The sequence below is a fragment of the Candida jiufengensis genome, assembly GCF_024610255.1.
Source record: "Candida jiufengensis strain CBS 10846 chromosome Unknown scaffold1, whole genome shotgun sequence".
Classification (NCBI taxonomy): Eukaryota; Fungi; Ascomycota; class Pichiomycetes; order Serinales; family Debaryomycetaceae; genus Lodderomyces; species Lodderomyces jiufengensis.
In genome coordinates, this window is record NW_026261562.1 from 1,715,665 (window position 1) to 1,737,553 (window position 21,889).

The window sequence follows — 21,889 nt, forward strand, 5'->3', positions numbered from 1 at the left end:
ATCGAATAATAAATAGATTAGATTATAAGTTAAAAAACAAGGCAAATTATTCAAGTTGCATATATGNAAAAAAAAAAAAAAAAAAAAAAATACAAGGCGTAGATCTATCAGTAAGAAAAAAAGGAAATACGTTAACAAACGTTTGATTTACTAATGTTTCAGGAAAGACACAATTATAAATCAATTATCTATGAATATTTAGGTGTAATTCCTTAATGGTCTCAGATCTTGTAAGCCTTGACCGGGGTGTAGTTCAATTGCAGTCATTGCAATCTATTTTAGACTTACTCGGTTTCAGATGATTAAACTGATAGATTGAGATAGAGATGAGATAGAGATGAGATATATTAATTACATTAAATCCGATGGGAATAATGTATTAATTCCTAAACTTGCATAAAAGTATAAATAAATAAATTTTAATTAAAAATTTAAAAAATCTGAAAACTCTGAAAATTCGACTTGAAACAATTTTTGGACTTATTGACATAAATTAATTACGGTGAGTGAAAGTTATTTCAGGATATATGAAACAATAGTTTACAAGGTTTAAAGGTTTACATGAAACTTCAAACTATAAACGAAAAATTGTTTACAATAACTCAATTGACGTATAATAATTTATTATAATTGAACAAATGAAATTTTCAAAATATGAATTTGAGGAAAAACTCAGGAATGAAGGTTTTAGATAATAATTGAACAGTAATCAAGTGAATGGGCTACGACTAAAATAGTCCAGTCAAACTAATTTAATTTTTACTTCAAATTAGAACAACAAAATAACTTGTAAAATTTATCAACTAATTAAAAATAAAATGTAAGCAGGTGATGTTTTAAATATTATATTTTTTGAATTGAAAAGTACAAGTAGGTAAGTAGGTAAGTAAATTAAGTAAACCAAAAAATAATTATATATTATTTCTTATTTGTTCTTTCCTAATGTTAAGTGGTGTTACTAATTACTAATAAACTGTTTGTATTAAACCAAACGTTGTATATTGATGTAATAATATTCAAATGAGTTAAAACAACACACCATTGATTAAAAGTAAGTCTATCTTTATTAATTTCCTTTCATCCCTTTCAAACGTTTCAAAATTGTTTAACTCCTATACGATAATTTCCATAATGTACGTCTGTCTATAATGCTATAATTTAAATAGTAGTGTAAATATGACATAAGAAAAAAAGAAAAGAGAATATTAAATTTGCAATAGTAGATCCGGTATATAAAGCTTTTTTAATTTAACTCAACAATTTAAATAAGTTAAAAGTAAAACCCAAAATTTTAAATTTAATTACACAAAAAAAATAATTTTGTTTCTCTTTAAGGGGACTACTCTGTTATAATCTTTTTAATTTTAATTAATATTAATATTAATATTAATTAATTAATTATCATCATCAATTCATAATTTATATAAAAAGATTTTATTTATCTTTTTTTTTATTTCATTCATTTATTTTCAACTAGTAATTTAAATATATTTATATCAATCAATTCATTTAACTAATTAGAGTATCAACTCAATTATTATCATTTTAATACCAGTTTTTCATTTATTAATTAGTTTACAGTTTTAACAAGTTCCTACATTCATTTATCTAAATTTTTTTTACAACCAACAAACAATCAACTAACAATCAACAAACAAAAAACTAATCAACAAATCAATTAAATAATCATATACAATGTCATCTTCAGTAGAAGAATTAGAAGTTGTTGAAGTAACAAAATTAAATGCTATTGCAGCAGGTACAAATAAAAAAGTACCAAGAATTGTTGCAGCAGGTTTAGGTGGTAGATTAATGGGTACAGCAGATTTAGTTAAAGTAACTGCTGAAGAAATTACCCAAGATTCAATGGAATCATTAGCTGAAAAAGACGCAAAAGAAAAAGCAAAATATGCCAATAAGAAACATATTTCTGAAGAACCATGGACTTTACAAAATTTTTCTGCTAAAATTAATTGGCTTAATGTTATATTAGTTGTTGCAGTTCCTGCATTTGGTTTATATAGTGCATTATTAACACCACCACAATTAAAAACTTTAGCATTAGCATTAGTATTATATGCATTTAGTGGATTATCAATAACTGCAGGATATCATAGATTATGGTCTCATAAAGCATATGATGCAGCATTACCTGTTAGATTATTTTATGCATTTTTTGGAGCTGGAGCTATAGAAGGTTCAATAAAATGGTGGGGACATTCTCATAGAGTACATCATAGATATACTGATACTCCAAGAGATCCATATGATGCAAGAAGAGGTTTTTGGTATAGTCATATGGGTTGGATGTTACAAAAAGCTAATCCTAAAAATAGAGCAAGAGCTGATATTAGTGATTTAACTGCAGATTGGGTTGTTACTTTTCAACATAGACATTATTTATTATTGATGTTATTTTCTGCATTTATTTTACCAACCATTATTGCTGGATTATTTTGGGGTGATTATTGGGGTGGATTTATTTATGCTGGAGTATTAAAATCATTTTTTATACAACAAGTTACATTTTGTGTTAATTCATTAGCTCATTGGATTGGTGTTCAACCATTTGATGATAGAAGAACTCCAAGAGATCATGTATTAACAGCATTTGTTACATTTGGAGAAGGTTATCATAATTTTCATCATGAATTTCCAAGTGATTATAGAAATGCATTAAAATGGTATCAATATGATCCAACTAAAATTACTATTTGGTGTTTATCAAAATTAGGATTAGCTTGGAATTTAAAAAAATTTTCACAAAATGCTATTGAACAAGGTCTTTTACAACAACAACAAAAGAAAATTGATAGAATGAGACAAAAATTACAATGGGGATTAAAAGTTGATGAATTACCAGTTTGGACAAGAAATGAATTTAATGAAAGAGCTAAATCTGAAGGTTTAATTATTATTAGTGGTATTATACATAATTGTAAATCATTTATAAAAGAACATCCAGGTGGTCAAGCATTAGTTAGAGCTTCATTAGGTAAAGATGCTACAAATGCTTTTAGTGGTGCAGTATATGCTCATTCAAATGCTGCTCATAATTTATTAGCAACTATGAGAGTTGCAGTTGTTAAAGATGTTGCACATAATGAAAATACTTTTGATGTACAAGAAGAATTGATTGAAAAAGAAAAACAATCTTGAATTTTCAAAGTATAATTTATAATTCTTATTATTTTATTAGGTTTGGTGTTTTATTTATTTTGTTTGATTTTTTCCATTAGCTTAGTTTTAGATTGATTTTACACGTTGTCAAAGAGACTTAAATTTTAGTAGTATAAATAGAGACAACTTCAAAAATACATAGTTTATTTTTTACTCAATTAACTTTATCTTGTAGAATATAGTTTAAGCCTTACGCAATATTGAAAAGTTTTGTTGGTATATCTTATAATTCGGACTTTATTTTGTGATCTTCGGAATAATTAGGTAGGAAATTTTTTAAGTTATGAAATTAAAAAACTAAGATGGTTATTATAATAATAAAATGGTATGATATTAAATTATTACAAAAGCTTTTTGCGATTCAAATTAAAATAATACTACCCCAGATTTTGAAAAACGCATAATAAATTTCATCCTCAAAATACAACATAGGATAAAATAAGCTTTTTTTTTTTCAAAATTTATGACCCTTTAAAATAATTTCGAATTGATCTTTAGCGAGAATAATTTCGATATACGTAGTTCTTTGAGAATTGAATCAGTAATTTTGGACCAAGTCATCAAATTCAACGTTATCCATGTAGGGGCATCAAATCTATTTGAAATATCTACCTAAAAATCAGACCACTTGCATGTAGAATCTAGAGGCTCTACCAAATGACATCAAAGAAAATTGTATTTTTTAATTTTTTTGCAACCAATTTATTTCATTTACTCGTATTTTGAAAAAATTGATCCTTGCAGAAATCTGCTGATTTTAAATATCAACTAAAATTAGTATTTGACTTGATTTTACCTTGAATTGTAAAGCTAAACTCCAGCCTATTAGAAAAATTGAATATTCTTATATAAATAGTTTTTTATTTTCTCCTCTTCAATTTTTGACATATACTAATCTATCTTTTCGGAGTATATCAGTCTCAGCTATTATATTCATTCAATTCAGTCATTAAGTGTTTCATAAACTAAACAAATCTCAGCTCAAATTCTGAATCTCACAACTCAAACAATAATCGTATAAATTTTTATATAAAAGAAAAAATGCATCCATCAATTTCAAGATTAGCTTCACAACAAATAAGAACTGTTAAAATAGTACCACAATATAAATATTATATTAGACGTATACGTGATGTTGCTGTTTGGGGTTCTGGGTTATTTGCATTTTTTGTATGGCCAAGTGCTTATGTTTATGCTTATAATATTGTAAATGATGTTCCTCAAGGTAAAGGTGTTGGTAATAGAGGATTATTTTATTAGGGAATGTTTATATTGACAATAATGTAAATGGTTTCAATCATAATTTCAATTACAAAAGTTATTTTACAAATATTAATAAAGTCAATTATATTTAGGTCAGTAGCTTAAAAATTAATTAATTTAATGCAATTCATAATTACATAAAATACTAATTTTTTAATTTTTTGGTTGTAAGAGTTACTTTCACTCTTCATATTTTTAAATTTCCACAATTACCTTTGACCATCTAGTGCAAGTAGACAAACTTTGAATACATCAGTAAATTGCTTAAAAACAAACAAACAAATTAGTTAAAGAGTAACAATATTGATCAAATCATCAAATTTCTAAAACTTATTATTGTTTGGGATGAAAATTACAGACACAATAGTTTGATATATGTCAAGCACTTGGTAGTTATCTTTTATCACTTTATATACAGGTACTATGATCTTATTAATTTATATTCCCGATAACAGAAATAAATCTAGCTAAGACATTTAATCAACAAGCTTAAATCTATATTTTATAATACAATCAATACTTGAAGATCCTAATCGGAATCGAAAGTCTTAAACTCAACTACAATATCAATAATATAAATTAGACTCATTTTGAAAGTTATAAATTCATCATCGAAGAAAAAAAAGAACTTCAAATCTAATCTAAATCAAAATCCTTGATTTCAATTTCATCACCAAACTTATTCAAATTCACAACCATCATCCCCAAAAATGTCAAAACAATTCCAACCAATAAGCGACGTGATAAATACAACTCCCAAACACAAGCAACAATCATTCAATGAAATATATGGAGAACCAGAAAATTTTCTAGAAGTAGAAGTTAAAAATCCAATAACTCATGGATATGGAAATAATTTATACACTGATTACGAAATTATATGTAAAACAAATATACCTGCTTTTAAAAAAAGGTATTCAAAAATTCGAAGAAGGTATAGTGATTTCATTGCATTTAAAAAAATTTTAGAACAAGAAACTTCAAGAGTTATAATACCTTCATTACCTGGTAAAATTTTATTAAATAGTAATAAATTTAATGAATTAAATATTGAAAAAAGAAGACAAGGTTTAGAAAAATTTTTAATTGTTGTTAGTGGTCATCCACTTTTACAAACTGGTAGTAAATCATTAATTGAATTTATACAAAATGAAAAATGGGATCCTAAACAAATGGTTTATTAGTCATAAAATCATATCATTAAATTATATATATATATAAATACAAAGGAGTTAAAGTCTGTTAAGCTAAATTAGGTAATTTTTCTTCTCTCCATTTTTTAAAGTCTTCAGTTATCAATCCACCATTTCTTAATTTTGTATTTTCTTCATCTTTTAATTGATTCAAAGTAAGTTTCTTAGCTATTGGATCAAATTTTAAACCAAAACTTTTCAGTTCATCTGATTTATCAATAGAATCAACTATCCATTCAACAACTGCTCCATACCATTTTAATGCATTTGTACAATTAATTTTACTTGCCTGGTTTTGTTTTAAATTGTTTAATGGATTATCTTTAATTAATAATGGAACTTCTTCAGTATTATAAATTTCAACATTTCTTAAAATAAATGAATCATCTCTAAATCCATATATTATTTTAGTTATACCCATTAAAAAACATTGACACCAAGCTTTAAATAATTTTTTTTCAAAATTAATTATTTGAAAATCATTTTCTATAATTTTAGTAGTTTTTAATTCAACATAATGACTTAATGAATTAGCAGGATTATCTGGAATATAATCCCAACAACAATCTATTTCTCCCGCTAATATGATCTTAACATTCCCTATACCAGTTTTAATTACAGATAAAAATTGTTCATAATTATTTATTGGAAGTTTATGTCTATTTTCAATATATTTTCTTGATATATTACTCCATACATCTGGTATTGTAACTATTGATTCAAATTTATATCCTGAATATTCACATTTTTTAATGTAATCATATTTTTCCTTAGTTGTAGTTTGTCTTTGTCTATCTTCTTGTTCTTTCCTTCTTTTTAATTCGATATCAACATTAAAATTTATTAATAATTGACCATTATATGGAACAATTACTAAATCAATTGCATCTTGTAAATTATAAGGTATTGACATTAATTTAGTCATTATTCCTCTAAATGTAATTATATCACCTACAAGTTTTTTCCCAATTTCTTTTTCATAACAAATGATTTGTTCAAGTAATGATTGAAAATCACCTAAATCTTGTTCCATTGGAATTTTTTTAAAATTTTTAAACCCCAGTTGTAAATCAATTCTATTATCTATTTTTGAATCAGGTAAATAATAATATGATAAATTAATATGTATTCCATCTTTATTATATTGATGTTGACCTTCTTTATTTCTAGTATATGTGAATAATTCTTTAGGTTGTTTCAAAGCAGTAGTTTTGGCTCGAGTTGATAATGGTAATGTCTTACTCATTTTCGTTGATGTTAAATGAATGTAGAATTTAAACTTTTTGCAATGTTTTTAAAAAAATTGTAACAAAAATAAAAATGAAAAAAAAAAAATATCAAATATCAAATATCAAAATCTACAAATCAATCTATAAATCAAACCCCATTCATCAAACATAACAACCACTCACAAAAGATGTCTGCTGCAAAATCCGCAATGGTAAGACTAGTAGTGGACGCCGGAAAAGCAGCTCCTGCACCACCAGTAGGTCCAGCATTAGGTTCCAAAGGAGTAAAAGCTATTGATTTTTGTAAAGAATTCAATGCAAGAACAGCTCATTATGAACCAGGTACTCCCGTACCATGTCTTATTACTGTTAAACCAGATAGATCTTTTAAATTTGAAATTAAATCTCCACCAACATCTTGGTTGTTAATGAAAGCTGCACAAGTTGAAAAGGGAAGTGGTAAAACTTTAAAAGAAAGTGTTGGTACAATTAGTTTAAAACATGTTTGGGAAATTGCAAAAATTAAAAAAACTGATGATAGACATAAAGATTTAGATTTAAAAGCTATTATTGGAAGTATTATAAGTACTGCTAATGTTGTTGGAATAAAAGTTGTACCTTAAAGTAGATAGAGATCTTGTATATATTAATCTTAATTTAGTTAATGAAATGTTTTAATGAAATGGAAAAAAAAAAAATGATCTTAATATGTATTTACCAATATCTTAAAATTTGTATAAACCTTCTATATAATTTAGTACTATTTCTTTTTCTTTTCAAATGCTGCAATATGAGCTTTTGATTGATCAACTTGAGTATGTTCATGATCTTCACATTTAATAACTTCAAAAACACCACTATTTTCACTAGTTTCTTCAACTGTACACATACAAACTGATTTTAACCAAGAATCTTCCAATACTTCATCAATTGTTATTCTACATGCTGGTGCTAATTCAACCATACGACCAATTAATTTTCTACAGTCTTCTGGTAATGCTAATAATAATCTGTTTACTCCTGTCTCACTTGAAGTATGATCTTTTGCATCTTTTTCATTGGTGTTTTTGGTGGTGGTTGTTGTTGGTTTTTTAGCTGTAATATCTTCTTCCAAAGCTTCACTTATATCATCTAAATTACTTAAACCACTTGATGAACCATTACTTGTTGAATTTTCAAAATCTTGTGGTGTTTTCTTCAACATTTCTGAAATAGGAATAAATTCACCTCTTGAAGCAAATAATTTAAAACTTGAATCAGATAATTTAGGAACTTTCCAAGGAAATTTTTTAAGCATCATACAACAAAATATTATAGCAGCTGACCAAACATCAACTGGTCTTGGATCATATTTATTAAATACACAAACTTCTGGTGCTAAATATGGATCTGAACCAACTATTCCTTGAGATTCAATTAATGTTTTACTAAAAGGATAAGAAAATACAACTGCTGAACCAAAATCTATAATTTTAACAATTCCTCTTTTATCAATAACACAATTATCTAATTTTAAATCTCTATGAGCTAAACCCATTGAATGTAAATAATGAACACCTGATAAAATTTGTTTAAAACAACAATTTATTTCTTCTCTTGACATTTTATTGGACATTACAATTGCAAATAAATCATAATCACAATATTCCATAACTTGTAATATACGATCATTATCATAACATATTTCAACAGTTTCTATAATATTTGGATGTTTTAAAGTTGAACCAATACAATATTCTCCTGTTATTTTTTTAGCATAATCTCTTTTACTTTCAGTTTGATATTTTGTTCTGAATTCTTTTACTGCAAATGTCTTATTATCTGATAATCTATTAACTAATTTGACTGCTCCTCCTGCACCTGCTCCTAAACTTTCACTATATTTACCATACCTTTTTGAAAATGGTAATTGTTGATTATTTGTACTTATAACCAGTGATACTGAACCTCTTCTTTCTTGATAATTGATTTTATTTTGTAATGTTGATGAACGAGTAACTGTTATTGATGAACCAGGTGAATTTGAATATGAAGATGAAAAATTTATAGATCCATTTGTTGTTGGAGAAGGTGGTGGAATACTCATTGCATTTGACATATTTCCATTTGTAGATCTCAAAGATGATGATAAATTTGAAGTTGCTGGTGAATTACTTGTTGGTGTTGATTTTTTAAAAAATCTTTTTAAATTTGACATTGAATTATGTCTTGATGGAGCATTTGCATTACCATTATTATTACTATGATTTGAACTTCCACCTCCATTATATGTAGCATTTGATATAACAGAATCTGATGATGAAAAACTTGAAGGAGACCCTGAAATTTCATTATTATCTTGAAATGAATTATTATAAAATGAACCTAAATCAGTTGAAGAATCTTTTTTATTTGGTTTATTTTTTGAAGAAAAAAAATATGATAAACCAGATTGTGAACCTGATCTTTGTGAATTACTTAATTGAGCAGCTTGAGCTTGAGCAACTCTTTGTTTTGATATAACAAATCTTGAATCAATATTTGTTGAATTAACTTGTGGTGATTGTATATGAATAGAACTTATAAATTGACCATTAGGCAAATTTGGAATATGTGAATCATTTGAATTTGTTGGTAAAAAATTCATTTCTTTTGATAATGATGATGATGATGATATTCCATTACCATTACCATTTGATGTGTTTACTATAGAATTATTTCTACCACCTGGTGCACAATATGGTATAGAAGTTGATAAACTTTCTCCATTATTTATTGAAAAAGATGAATGACTTATTGAATTATTTCTTAAATATCTTGGACTTGATGCAACTCTATTTGAATTTTGAAACAATTGATTATTTATAAATGAATTTGAAGATTGTCTTGTAAAAGGTGATGCAGGAGTAAAAGTTGAAATTTTAGTATTTGGTGAAGGATCAAATCCATTAATAATTTGTGGACCATTATCATCATCATTCCCATTATTTAAATCTATATTAGTATTTATTCTTGGCTTTTCTAATTTATTCGGTATTGGATGATCACCTAAATCTGTTGAATCATCTTCATTATTTGATATTATAGGAGTAGTAGTTTGAGAATTTATAATAGTTGAATTTGAATTAGAATTAGAATTTGAATTTGAATGTGAATTTGTAGTTAGATTTGAATTTTGTGATTTGACATTGTTATTATTATTATTCATAGTATTATTATTTGTATTACTATTATTATTATTAATCTTTGAAATAGAAGTTGATGATTCATTTAGAAGTTTTGTTAATGATGAAATTGGTTGTTGTTGTTGAGATTGCGAAGATAAATTCAGTTGATGTCTTGTATCAGTAGTTGATGACATTTTGAATATTTACAAATATGAATATATTTTATTATTGAATATATAATTGAAAAAAAAAATTGGAGTAAAATAATAATAATAAATTTATTGAAAGAATGGTTGATAATAATATTATATAAAATGTATAAATTGTTGGTTGTTAAAAATATAAAAATATAAAAAATAAAAAATTGCAAAAAATATTTTGATTCTAATTTAATTTTATAAAACTAAAAATTTTTTAGTATTAATATTCAATAATTTGATTGAACTGTTGATGAAAATTGATAAATCTTGTTGAAAAATGATTTGAATTTTTTTTATCTTTTTAATTAATTAATTAAAGTCGTTGTTAATAATTATCTTTCTATCAATTTATCCTATGTTTAATTATCATTCAATTAAAGAAAAGCAAATAAGTCAAAGTTCTTAAAAATTAAGGCAGGCAAGAGATTATAAATTTAATATTGTGTGCGCTTAACGCTCATTCTATACATAAATATTAATACAATTTGAATCGGCTATAAAATTTTTATCTTAATAAGTTTAATTTCAACTTCAATAAAATTATAAATAGTTTTAATTTTAAATGAATAAATGAATAAATCAAATAGTATAAATCTATTCTATTAGTTGACTTCTGTTCCTTGGATATAAATCTTTTTTTTTTTAATTTCTTTCTTTCTTTCTAAATAATTTTTCTGATTATTACTTTTTATATATTACTACTGAACTACTAATTAATTAAATTTAATTAGTTAAAGATAACGCACTAATTAAAATATTTTTAATTATTACATTATCTTATCAAATCAATACAATATCAAATGTAATCTTTAGTTAGTAGGTTAAAGCAAACTTAAATGTTTGAATAAAACATTCGATTTTTCAATTTGCTTACTTATTCATATACATATATTCAACCACTTATTATCTATCTCTTTCAACTTTGTAATGTAATTTTTTTCCATTTAACCCACAATTCAATCTAATTACAATCTCTAGTTCTTCTACTCCTATTTTTTTCAACGTTTTTTTTTCCTTTTAGTGTTACTTTTTTAATACTATTATTATCATCTCTAATTTTTTATTCCAATTTTCCATTTTTTAATTTTGTTACTCTTTGAAAAAAATAAATCTGTGGTGGTAGTGGTTGTGACTTATTACACAAAATATGATGATCGACCGGATAATCTTGACCTGAAGTTAAATTAAAAAAAGACAAACCCAATAAAGAATTGATTTTAATTATAATTTTTTCAACTAATAAAAAATCTAAATTTTCTCAACTATTAGTAATAAATTTAAATAATTTATCCAATAATTATAATTATAAATAAATTAAAATAATTTGGACCTGAAACCCTTTTTATGTTTCATTTATAGTTTTAAAAATCTATTTTATTTATTATGTATGTTACAATTATGTGTTACTATGAATAATTAATAGATTTTGATTTTGGACAAGAGTTATGTCATCTAAATGAGCAGTAAAGGTGAAGCAAGTGAGATTCTAAGGACCACCATTTTGTAATGAAGTTGTAAAACAAACAAACAATTAAAACAATTTAAAGACTATAATTTTTTTGCTTTACATTAATTGAGCTAAAAGTCAGACTATGAAAGATCATCAATTGATGAATCTGTTTCGACAGGTATGATTTGTTAGTTTTTTTAATTTGTTTAAACAATTAATTTTTTTCTCAGTATATACATAATGTGTTTTTGGTTGTACCTTTTAAACTAAATTGTATATAGAAGTATACCCTATTCAAAAACAATTAAACCTTTTTTGAGTTATCAGACTTATCAAAAGAATGAATACTATACTAGATTCTACTACTTAAAAAAGTAATTTTTACTGGATAATTGAACAATTGATATATTGAGTTGATCCACATACTTATAACAATAATTGGTGGTAGTTTCAGACGCGTTTCCGGTTTAGCACGTGACTTTTGCAAAGTTTACGTACCTTTTAGGGTTCAAAAAATCGCCAGCACCTGACTAAAAAACCGGAGTTCTGTTCATTTTTCAAGAATTATAAGTTTAAAAGTGAGACAAAAAAATATTTTCATATGTTAATAATACGTAGTTCTTAATGTGTTACACAAGATCTCGAGCTTGTTTCAGTATCGATCAGAGAAGGTCTTGTTAGTAAACAGATAATAGTTGGCAAACTCAATTACATATAATTCAATATATTACATACTAGCTAGAATTACATACTTAAAATTTTAAATTGAAATCGCTACCATCTGTTAATAAATAATTTAATAAATAAATCTATAAATAGAAAGTTTAGATAACTATAATAAGGGATAATTAATAGCAAACATTTATCAATTAATTAATCATATCATATTCAAACGCTTCTCCAAGATTAATGAAACACATCACATTCAAACGCCTTTCCAATTAATGAAAATGAGGGGTTATCTCATAGATAATTTAATTGTGTTAGGTCGTGCAGATCTCAAATAATTTATTTTGTATAGTTAAGGCAATTAATCTAAAATTAGAAGTTATTGATAATATCTGAAACAACCAATCTAATTTAATCAATAGATTACACATGCGGGGATCGAATTTATTAATAACCCCTTTCATTAGTTTAAGTATGATAAAATATTGTTTTGAGTTGGTGTAATATGAGACTTAAGGATTGTGGCCCTTGATTTGAAATGATTTCAAAAGATTATAAATAAGGGTTGAATTTCCCAAGATTTGAAAAACTAGTTTTATTTAGATTTTATATATTATTAATATCCATTATCAAAATAACTACTACTAGCTCATTATAAGTTATTCATTTCTTACATTATATCGCTTTTTTCTTGTCATATTATAGATAAAAAAAAATTCAATCAACTACCTTTTTCATGGATATGAAATATCAACTTGGGGTTTAACAAATAATAAATATCAACTTGGGTTTTAACAAATAATAAATATCAACTTGGGGTTTAACAAATAATACAACTTGGGGTTTTAAAAATAATACAACTTGGGGTTTGAAAAATAACAAATACAACTTGGGGTTTTAAAAATAACAAATACAACTTGGGGTTTAACAAATAATACAACTTGGGGTTTTAAAAATAACAAATACAACTTGGGGTTTTAAAAATAACAAATACAACTTGGGGTTTAACAAATAATACAACTTGGGGTTTAACAAATAATACAACTTGGGGTTTTAAAAATAACAAATACAACTTGGGGTTTTAGAATAAGACAACTTGGGGTTTAACAAATAATACAACTTGGGGTTTTAAAAATAATACAACTTGGGGTTTTAGAATAATACAAATTGGGGTTTTAAAAATAATACAACTTGGGGTTTTAAAATAATACAACTTGGGGTTTAAAAATTAATAAATACAACTTGGGTTTTAAAAATAATAAATACAATCTAAATTTGGAAGATATTTTAGTTCTAAGATTTATGCTTAGGATTTAACAACAGGTGGAGGTTGTCAAGGGCCTTTCCTGTACCAAAATCTTTTTAGATTAGATTGATGGTTTTTAATGAGAAATTAGAGTTTAAACTGTCGAAAAGTTGTGGCCTGCACCACGTAAATTAATTTGGTTAATTCGGGTCGCTCTTGTGTTGACTTGCTGGCGGTTGGGAACACTTAGTAAACGTTTAATTCTGATGGATCATTCAATGAAGGTTTAACTTTAGAATAGGAAATGTGTACAGACAATATCAAGTAAATTTGATAAATGCTTCACCGTTTTCTTTGAAGAGTAAAAAGTTGCATCTTCATTTATTTACTATATATAAATTTATAAAAGTTGTTCCTTAGTTTTAGATTTTTTCCTATTTATAGCTCCTTGAATTTCCAATTTCTTTATAAGTTCAATAGTATTATGATATATTTTAGATTGTAATTCTTCATCATCAAATTCTTTTCTCACCTTGGTTATTATTTTACATTCTTGTAATAAATTCCCACCTTCTAATTTCATAAAAATTGGTGCAAATAATCCAAAATAAAAAGTTTGAGCTCCTTGTTGAACACTTTTTAAAAATAACCACCATATGGGGAAAGTAATAACATATAAAATTAATCCCCAAATTGTCCCCATTGATATAAATCTTCTTGTTGATGGTGATCTTACTATTCCTGGATTAACTAAATTAATTCTTATATTACATGGTGCTTTATCTTTTCTTTCATAATTCATTAATTGTTTTTGATAATATTTAGCAAATAATCCCAACATTAATTTAGATGATCCATAAATTTTCCAAGGTTGAGAAATTGGGTATGTTTTATTTTCCCATAATAAATCATTTAAATCTATATCTCCTAAATTTTGTGATGAACAAGTTGCTATTAATATTCTAACATCTCTATCAGGTGGTTGTACTTTTAAACTTGGTTCTAATAAAGTTAATAAATGGAAATGACTTAAATAATTTATACCAATTTGTTTTTCAATTCCATCTATTGTATATTGTTTTGAAATATTTCTAGGTATTGATTCAGCAGCTAAACATAAAATCCCATCTAATCTTCTTGGTGGTTGATTATCTAACCATTTTGTTGCAAATTTTCTTGTTGAATATAAAGAATTTAAATCACATTCTTCTGCATAAATTAATGGATTATTTGTTTTATCTCTTAAATCTTCAATATATTCAGCTAACCATAAATCATTAGTTCTTCTAGTTAATAAAATTAATTGAGCTCCCTTTGTAGCTAATTCAAAAGCTAATGTTGCTCCTATCCCAGAAGTTCCACCAGTTATAATATAAACTTTCCCATGTAAATTTCTTTCCCAAGTATTTGTTGATCCTCTAAAATAATATTTTATAAATCCAATTGTTATTAGTATTGGTATTATAGTAGGGCCATATTCTTTTAAACGATCCCAATAAGGTATTACTTGTGGTCCATCAAATACTACACTTGTTAAAAAATCAACCGGCATTTAATGGATGGGCTCTTCTTAATTTTTAATGGTTTTTGTTGCAAAAAGAATTTTAAAAAAGCTGTCAAAAATTTATTACTGTTGTAAAACGCATCATAAGTTAGAGAGAAATTAAAATACGTTTGTAATATTAAATCCGTCTACCTTTAATAAAGTATAAACAAGGATACAACCATTAGTAATATATTTTCAATCACTACATACAACATAAAAAGCAATTGATTCAATTCGAATTTTAATAATTAATGATACATAACAAAAAAATTAAAATTAATGACAATTTCAAATCAACAACAAACACCAACTGAATCAACTCCACATAAAAATTTAGAAAGAGGTAGAAGTAGACTGAGAGAAAATAAATCTATAATAAATCATGATCCAAATGATATAAGTTTAATGGGATTTAAAACTGGGTCGAAACAAAATAGTCCAGAGAAGATTAAAACAAAAAAATAAAATTGTTTGCTTGTTATTATTAGTGGGATATCTATATTTTATCTAATAATTTTGCATGTTCTTTTATTAATGATTCATGTTTTGATCTTAAATCAGTATAAGCTTCAGATACTTTTTTCAATTTAATTTCCAAATCACTATTAGTTGTTGCATTAGAATTATTATTAACTTTCTTAACAGTTGAATTAATATCTGAAAGGTTTTTAAATTTCAATTCTTCAATTCTTTTTTGTTCTAACCAAGAACTAAAATCTTCTTCTTCATCATCAGCATTATCATTTGAAATAATTTCTTCAGGGATATCCATGAATAATACATGATCAATTGGGTTATTACTTGCTAATATTCTTTTTAAAGGTGGCATCATTCTATGTTTTTTATCTGATCTTATATTGGTGGTATTATCTAATATATTTGTCGGTATTGTTGCAATATATAAATAAGATATGGGGAAATCTAACAGTTGGAAACTTTTAATGGTTTGTTTTGTAACAATATCAGATACAAATACTTGTCCTTTAAAATCACCAGATATTATACTTGTTCCATCCATTGACATTTTGATAGTTGTAACTGAATGATTTTGATGTTGTACAAAAGTTTGACTTAAATTTGGATCTTGTGGATCAATAGTTATAATTTTATTTAATCCTCCTATACTTTCTAGAATTGATGTATGTGTGTTAAATTTATATAAAGGAATCATTTTAATTAAACCATTATTTAATCCAGCATAAATTGCTCTATTTGCTGGATCTCTAGTTAAACATTCAACTGAATCAGGTAATACAAATGTTGTTAATTGAGTTTTTGTTATTATATCATATATTCTAACAGTTCCATCTTTTGAACTTGTATATAATTTTAAATCATTTATGATTCCAACGGTATTTAGTATTATATCAGTTATAGGTAAAGTATTTTCAGTTATGGACCAATATGGTTTTAATTTTCTATGATAATTCTCTTCATCTTCTTTGACTCCATATATAGAAATTAATTCTAATAAATTCCAAACTATACATCTAGCATCTTCTCCACCAGTTACCAAAAAAGTATTACATGAACTTGAATTTATAACTGTTATACCTTGATAATGAGCTTCTTTCACACATAATAAATCTCCAGAAGATAATTCCCATATATATAATTTCCCACTTTTAGATCCACCACATAACAACCAAGGAACTCTATAATTTGATTTCTTATGTTTAGAGATATTTTTTATATCAGGATGATGAATTATATGCAATGTAGTTAATGCTTCGGGAACTGGTATTCTTTGATCAATACTTTCCTTATTGTAAGAATATACATTTATTAAAGCTTTCTTGTTATCACAAGTGAAAATTCTTTCACCTGGTCCAATACCTGTTAAACAAGTTCCAAATTTTGGAGATGATGCATGACGAAATGATTGATATTGTTTTGATGAATGAATTGAAGTTACGTATGCAAATGATTCTGCGCCCTTTTCTTCTCCTTTGGAAATATAAAATAACACTTCATCCATCTTTTGATTGCGAGTGTGGTCAATTGTTGCAAAATTTAATGATATATTATTTATTTTTTTTCAATTCAAACTCCGCATAAATTTAATTTTTTAGCAGATATAAAATCATCATACTCATCTCAACCAAACCCATATAAAAATGTCAGATTCAAAAAAATTATCTAAAAAAGAAAAAAAAGCTCAACAATTCCGTAAGACTAAAGATGAAAGAGATGCAGATAAAATAGAGAAAGAAATAAACAAAAAGAGAAAACGAGAGGAAGATGAAGAGAAAGAAATACAGAAACAAGATGAATCAATTGAAGAACAACCAAAGAAAAAAAGAAAAACAAGAAGAGGTAAAAAAGGTAAAGGAGTAAATGAGGGAAAGGGACCAAGATTCATATTATTTGTAGGAAATTTACCATATGATATAAATCAATCAGAACTAATTGCACATTTTCAAAATAGTTCACCTAATAGAATAAGAATTAGACAAGATAAAGGTATAGCATTTTTAGAATTTGATAATGATACTCAAGAAATTCAAAGAAAAATGGAATTAGCATTAAGAATGAATCATACAGAATTAAGAAATAGGAAAATTAATGTTGAATTAACTGTTGGTGGTGGTGGAAATTCAGAAACTAGAAAATTAAAATTAAAAGAGAAAAATGAAAAACAAGAGGAAAGACAGAAGAAAAGAATTGATGATGAGAGGAAGAAAAAGGGTAAATCTGCTACTTCTAAAGATCTTGGTGGGGTTCATCCTTCAAGAGCTGCATTAATTCAATAATTTCGGTGGGTTTTTATTTTTTTAGTTCTTGAACATTAAATGTCTATTAATAATTTTAATCAATTTCATTATTTATATCTTGTAATTTATAATATTGTACATTTTTTAGCTTTCTTTATTTTCCTCTTTTTACTTAGATTAGAACCAGATTGATTATTTGAATTTTTTATTATATTATTGTTATTATTATTATTATTGTTATTGTTTGTAGATTGTGATTCAGTATATTCTTTATTATTTAAATTTGGAGGATCCAATACTGCTCTTATAGCATAATCGAATATTTCTTTAACACCATTTTGAGTAGCTGCAGAACATTCCATATATTTTATTGCACCAATATCTTTGGCTAATTTAACACCTTGTTCATATTTTATTGGTTTTATATTTTTTGAAGTTAATTCATCTAAAACATGATAATCATCTCTTAAATCTATTTTTGTACCTATTAATAAAATTAATATATCTTTTGGACAATGATGCATTATTTCAGGTATCCATTTTAATTTTATATCATCAAATGAATCAGGACTTATTACTGAAAAACAACATAAAAAGATTTCAGTTTGAGGATAAGATAATGGTCTTAATCTATCATATTCTGATTGTCCTGCTGTATCCCATAATCCTAATTTTATTGGTTCACCATCTATTAAAACTGATGCTGAATAATTATCAAATACTGTTGGAATATAATCATTTGGAAATGTATTTGTCGTATATGATATTAATAAACAAGTTTTACCAACTCCTCCATCTCCTACTACTACTGATTTAATTGATCTCATATCTAATGTTAATTAAATTGGATTTTATGAATTAATGATTATCAGATCTTTATCAATTGATGATTAGATTTTAAACGGCTGATTTTTGAACTATTTTTTATTTTTTTATCTTTTTGTTTGATTAAAATAAAAAATATTTTATTTTTTCGACTAAAAAAGAAATAATTTTGTTTTATCTTTTGAGTTTCAGGTGAAAATCAGGTGCAAAATTCAAGTAGAGAACAAAGAGGTGTTGTTTCACAAATTCTAAGTACATTTTAGCGTTGTTGTAGTAATAACAATAAAACTGTTAATGATTGACAACAATTGACAATTCGAATATAATATTTACGAATATATTTTTTTTGATTAAAACTTATACTAATTTTGCTTATATTTTCAATAAATTTTGATTGAAGTTAAGATCTGTAATTTTTTGATCAGACGACATCAATTTTGTAAATGATGATTAAGAATTAAATTTAGAGATTCAGTCTACAATTTTTGTATCAAATTTTTAGGAGAAAAACTTGCTTATTCAAGAAAAACCGTATAAAATGGAGACCCTGCCTTGCTTATTCAAGAAAAACCGTATAAAATGGAGACCCTGCACCTTGTAGTTATTTGTTCTGATTGGACTCAACGCCCTTTAATTTTGGCTCAACGCCGTTGTAGATTTTAGGCCCCTCGGCCATTTAATTTGGAATTAACCTGTTGTAACTTATTTGTTATATATGTAAAATTTGTAGTTATAATATTTTATAATGGAAATTTTGATTTAATTTAATACTATTGGAAAATCATTTAATTATATCGGAAATTAGGAAATATTTGGAGAGTCTAGAATTATATGGTGAACCCTTAGCAGAATTTATGGAAAATTTCGACTTGAAAATATTGTAATATAATGATACCATCACAGCAAACCATGTACATTGGGGCGGATTTGAAAGGTCGCGCTTGAAGTTTAATTGAATAACTCCAACAACTACGCCATAAATAAAAAAAAATTTTTGCAGCCAAAAACAAAAATAAAACAAATAATAGCTACCAAAAATTTAATAAACCAGCAACAAATAATGATAAATCTGAAACTAATAAAACCACCAAGAAAAATTGATAAATAAATTAAATTGATAAATTCTTAAATAATAATTGATATAAAGTGTTAAATATTTGAAATAATAATTGATAATTGATATAAAACTTGAAATATTAATTGATTTGAAATAATAATTGATAATAAAATGTAATTGATAATAACTTATTGATCTAATTGATTTTATATAACCTAAAAGCGTCGATTAGCTACCAACTATTAGAAGTATGACCTTAGATGACCAATATTAGAAGGTTATATATATGTGATATATATTTATGAGTGATATTCTATATTGTACTATATAATCTGGAATTCATATTCAAGGGGATTTCATCCTCCTTATATATTATTCAAATTCTTAAACTCAAAGGCGGCACAATCCTTACTTCCATAATCCTTAGCATTAAGACAAGATATCATATGATTATTAAAAGTGAACAACTCATTATTAATTACTCTATTTGGATATTGACAACTTAAGCTTTTGAATGTAACCTTGTTTCATATTTCTAATTTACTTATTCTGGATACCAACTCTCTTATAATATTATTATTACTTACCTGTGATGTTTGCCTTACTTTATTATTTAACTGATGTTTGCCTTAATTTATTATTTAACTGATGTTTGCCTTAATTTATTATTTAACCTTAATCTAATATGAACTCTTGAGCCTCGGATATATGGGGTTGCATTTGAAGTTTGTACATAACTCTTAGACTCAATTCCAATTCCAAAATCAACACATGATTGAGAATCATGTGACTAGAACCCTCATATTACTAACACAAAATTTACCTTGTTTCTGAGTTTAGACCCTCTAAAAATGTCGTAATTTTTCATAGTAAAATTGTAGAGATAAGATACGAAAAAAGTCTCGATTTGAATAATTTTATTCAGATCAACTGATTAGATTAAAATGATAAATCGAATAAGTAAAAGACTACTACATCATTCAATTCCTCTTGGTTCTGATTTTTCACATATAGTAATTGGTGGAGGTATAGTTGGAATAGCAACAGCAGCAGAATTACAAAAAGTAAAAGGTAATAATGTACTTTTGGTTGAAAAAAATGATTCTTTAGGTCAAGAAACAACATCAAGAAATTCAGAAGTTATTCATGCTGGTATATATTATCCTTCATCAAGTTTAAAAGCTCAATTATGTATAGCAGGTAAGAATAAAATATATGATGCTTGGTCCAAGGGTAATTTTCAAGTTAATTTACAAAAGTGCGGGAAATGGGTAGTTGCTCAAGATGAAGTTGAAGAAGAATATTTACATAAATTAAAACAAAATTCTGATGAATTAGGAGTGCCGACAGAGCTTATATCTACTAAAAAAGCAAAAGATTTACATCCTTTAATCGGAGCAAATAAAGCCATACTTGAAAGTCCCACAACTGGAATTATATCAGCTCATGATTATGTACTATTTCATGAAGGTCGATTTGAAAATAATGGAGGTACAATTGGATTAAATAGTAAAGTTAAAGATATTACATATAATGAAGGTAATAGAAATTATTCAGTATTAATTGAATCAGATGGTGAGCAAATGGAAATGACTTCAGATAATATTGTTAATTCAGCAGGATTATACGCTGCAGAAATTGCCAATTTGGTTTTACCACAAGAGTCAAGATATGATTATTATTTCGCAAAAGGTAATTATTTCAGCTATACACCTGAAACCCCCATTGGGAAAGTAACTACAAAATTAATTTATCCGTGTCCTAACCCCAACGCATCATCTTTAGGCACTCATTTAACTTTTGATCTAGGTGGTCAATTAAAATTCGGACCTGATTTAGAATGGTTAAATACTACGAACCCAAATAATATTGATTATACTCCCAACCCTAAAAATTTAAAAGCTGCTTATGAAGCTGTGAAAACTTATTTTCCTGCAATAACTGAAAATTCATTACATCCATCGTATTCAGGAGTTCGACCTAAATTACTATCAGCAGAAGAAAATAAAAAACAATTTGCAGATTTTATTATAAAAGAAGAAACAAATTTACCAGGTTTTATTAATTTATTAGGTATAGAAAGTCCAGGATTAACTGCGTCTTGGGCAATTGCAGAATATATTAAAAACATTTATCATAAATAAATGTTTTTTTTACAAACGCTATTTAAA

The 21,889-nt window shown here is 25.8% G+C and overlaps 11 protein-coding genes across 11 annotated transcripts; 6 read left to right on the top strand and 5 right to left on the bottom strand. All coding sequences in view use genetic code 12, as the record gives it.

Moving 5' to 3' along the window:
• Positions 1–1,695: 1,695 nt before the first annotated feature.
• OLE1 (stearoyl-CoA 9-desaturase) lies at positions 1,696–3,159 on the top strand (the record flags this gene model as incomplete). Its single annotated transcript, XM_051765212.1, has 1 exon — positions 1,696–3,159. The coding sequence occupies one exon, from the start codon at positions 1,696–1,698 to the stop codon at positions 3,157–3,159; it is 1,464 nt and encodes a 487-aa protein (XP_051618548.1).
• A 1,062-nt stretch (positions 3,160–4,221) lies between these two features.
• KGF54_004507 (uncharacterized protein) lies at positions 4,222–4,440 on the top strand (the record flags this gene model as incomplete). Its single annotated transcript, XM_051765213.1, has 1 exon — positions 4,222–4,440. One exon carries the CDS (start codon positions 4,222–4,224, stop codon positions 4,438–4,440), a length of 219 nt encoding a protein of 72 aa, XP_051618549.1.
• Positions 4,441–5,153: 713 nt separating this feature from the next.
• KGF54_004508 (uncharacterized protein) lies at positions 5,154–5,627 on the top strand (the record flags this gene model as incomplete). The annotated part of the gene is made up of 1 exon (XM_051765214.1): positions 5,154–5,627. One exon carries the CDS (start codon positions 5,154–5,156, stop codon positions 5,625–5,627), a length of 474 nt encoding a protein of 157 aa, XP_051618550.1.
• A 58-nt stretch (positions 5,628–5,685) lies between these two features.
• On the bottom strand, positions 5,686–6,882 carry KGF54_004509 (decapping nuclease; the record flags this gene model as incomplete). Its single annotated transcript, XM_051765215.1, has 1 exon — positions 5,686–6,882. One exon carries the CDS (start codon positions 6,880–6,882, stop codon positions 5,686–5,688), a length of 1,197 nt encoding a protein of 398 aa, XP_051618551.1.
• Positions 6,883–7,053: 171 nt separating this feature from the next.
• MRPL19 (mitochondrial 54S ribosomal protein uL11m) lies at positions 7,054–7,488 on the top strand (the record flags this gene model as incomplete). Its single annotated transcript, XM_051765217.1, has 1 exon — positions 7,054–7,488. The coding sequence occupies one exon, from the start codon at positions 7,054–7,056 to the stop codon at positions 7,486–7,488; it is 435 nt and encodes a 144-aa protein (XP_051618552.1).
• Positions 7,489–7,625: 137 nt separating this feature from the next.
• Positions 7,626–10,205, bottom strand: NPR1 (serine/threonine protein kinase; the record flags this gene model as incomplete). The annotated part of the gene is made up of 1 exon (XM_051765218.1): positions 7,626–10,205. The coding sequence occupies one exon, from the start codon at positions 10,203–10,205 to the stop codon at positions 7,626–7,628; it is 2,580 nt and encodes an 859-aa protein (XP_051618553.1).
• Positions 10,206–13,976: 3,771 nt separating this feature from the next.
• On the bottom strand, positions 13,977–15,128 carry KGF54_004512 (putative oxidoreductase; the record flags this gene model as incomplete). Its single annotated transcript, XM_051765219.1, has 1 exon — positions 13,977–15,128. One exon carries the CDS (start codon positions 15,126–15,128, stop codon positions 13,977–13,979), a length of 1,152 nt encoding a protein of 383 aa, XP_051618554.1.
• A 490-nt stretch (positions 15,129–15,618) lies between these two features.
• KGF54_004513 (IPI3) lies at positions 15,619–17,100 on the bottom strand (the record flags this gene model as incomplete). Its single annotated transcript, XM_051765220.1, has 1 exon — positions 15,619–17,100. One exon carries the CDS (start codon positions 17,098–17,100, stop codon positions 15,619–15,621), a length of 1,482 nt encoding a protein of 493 aa, XP_051618555.1.
• Positions 17,101–17,239: 139 nt separating this feature from the next.
• On the top strand, positions 17,240–17,875 carry NOP6 (Nop6p; the record flags this gene model as incomplete). Its single annotated transcript, XM_051765221.1, has 1 exon — positions 17,240–17,875. The coding sequence occupies one exon, from the start codon at positions 17,240–17,242 to the stop codon at positions 17,873–17,875; it is 636 nt and encodes a 211-aa protein (XP_051618556.1).
• An 86-nt stretch (positions 17,876–17,961) lies between these two features.
• Positions 17,962–18,663, bottom strand: RAC1 (Rho family GTPase; the record flags this gene model as incomplete). The annotated part of the gene is made up of 1 exon (XM_051765222.1): positions 17,962–18,663. The coding sequence occupies one exon, from the start codon at positions 18,661–18,663 to the stop codon at positions 17,962–17,964; it is 702 nt and encodes a 233-aa protein (XP_051618557.1).
• Positions 18,664–20,662: 1,999 nt separating this feature from the next.
• Positions 20,663–21,862, top strand: KGF54_004516 (uncharacterized protein; the record flags this gene model as incomplete). Its single annotated transcript, XM_051765223.1, has 1 exon — positions 20,663–21,862. One exon carries the CDS (start codon positions 20,663–20,665, stop codon positions 21,860–21,862), a length of 1,200 nt encoding a protein of 399 aa, XP_051618558.1.
• Positions 21,863–21,889: the final 27 nt, after the last annotated feature.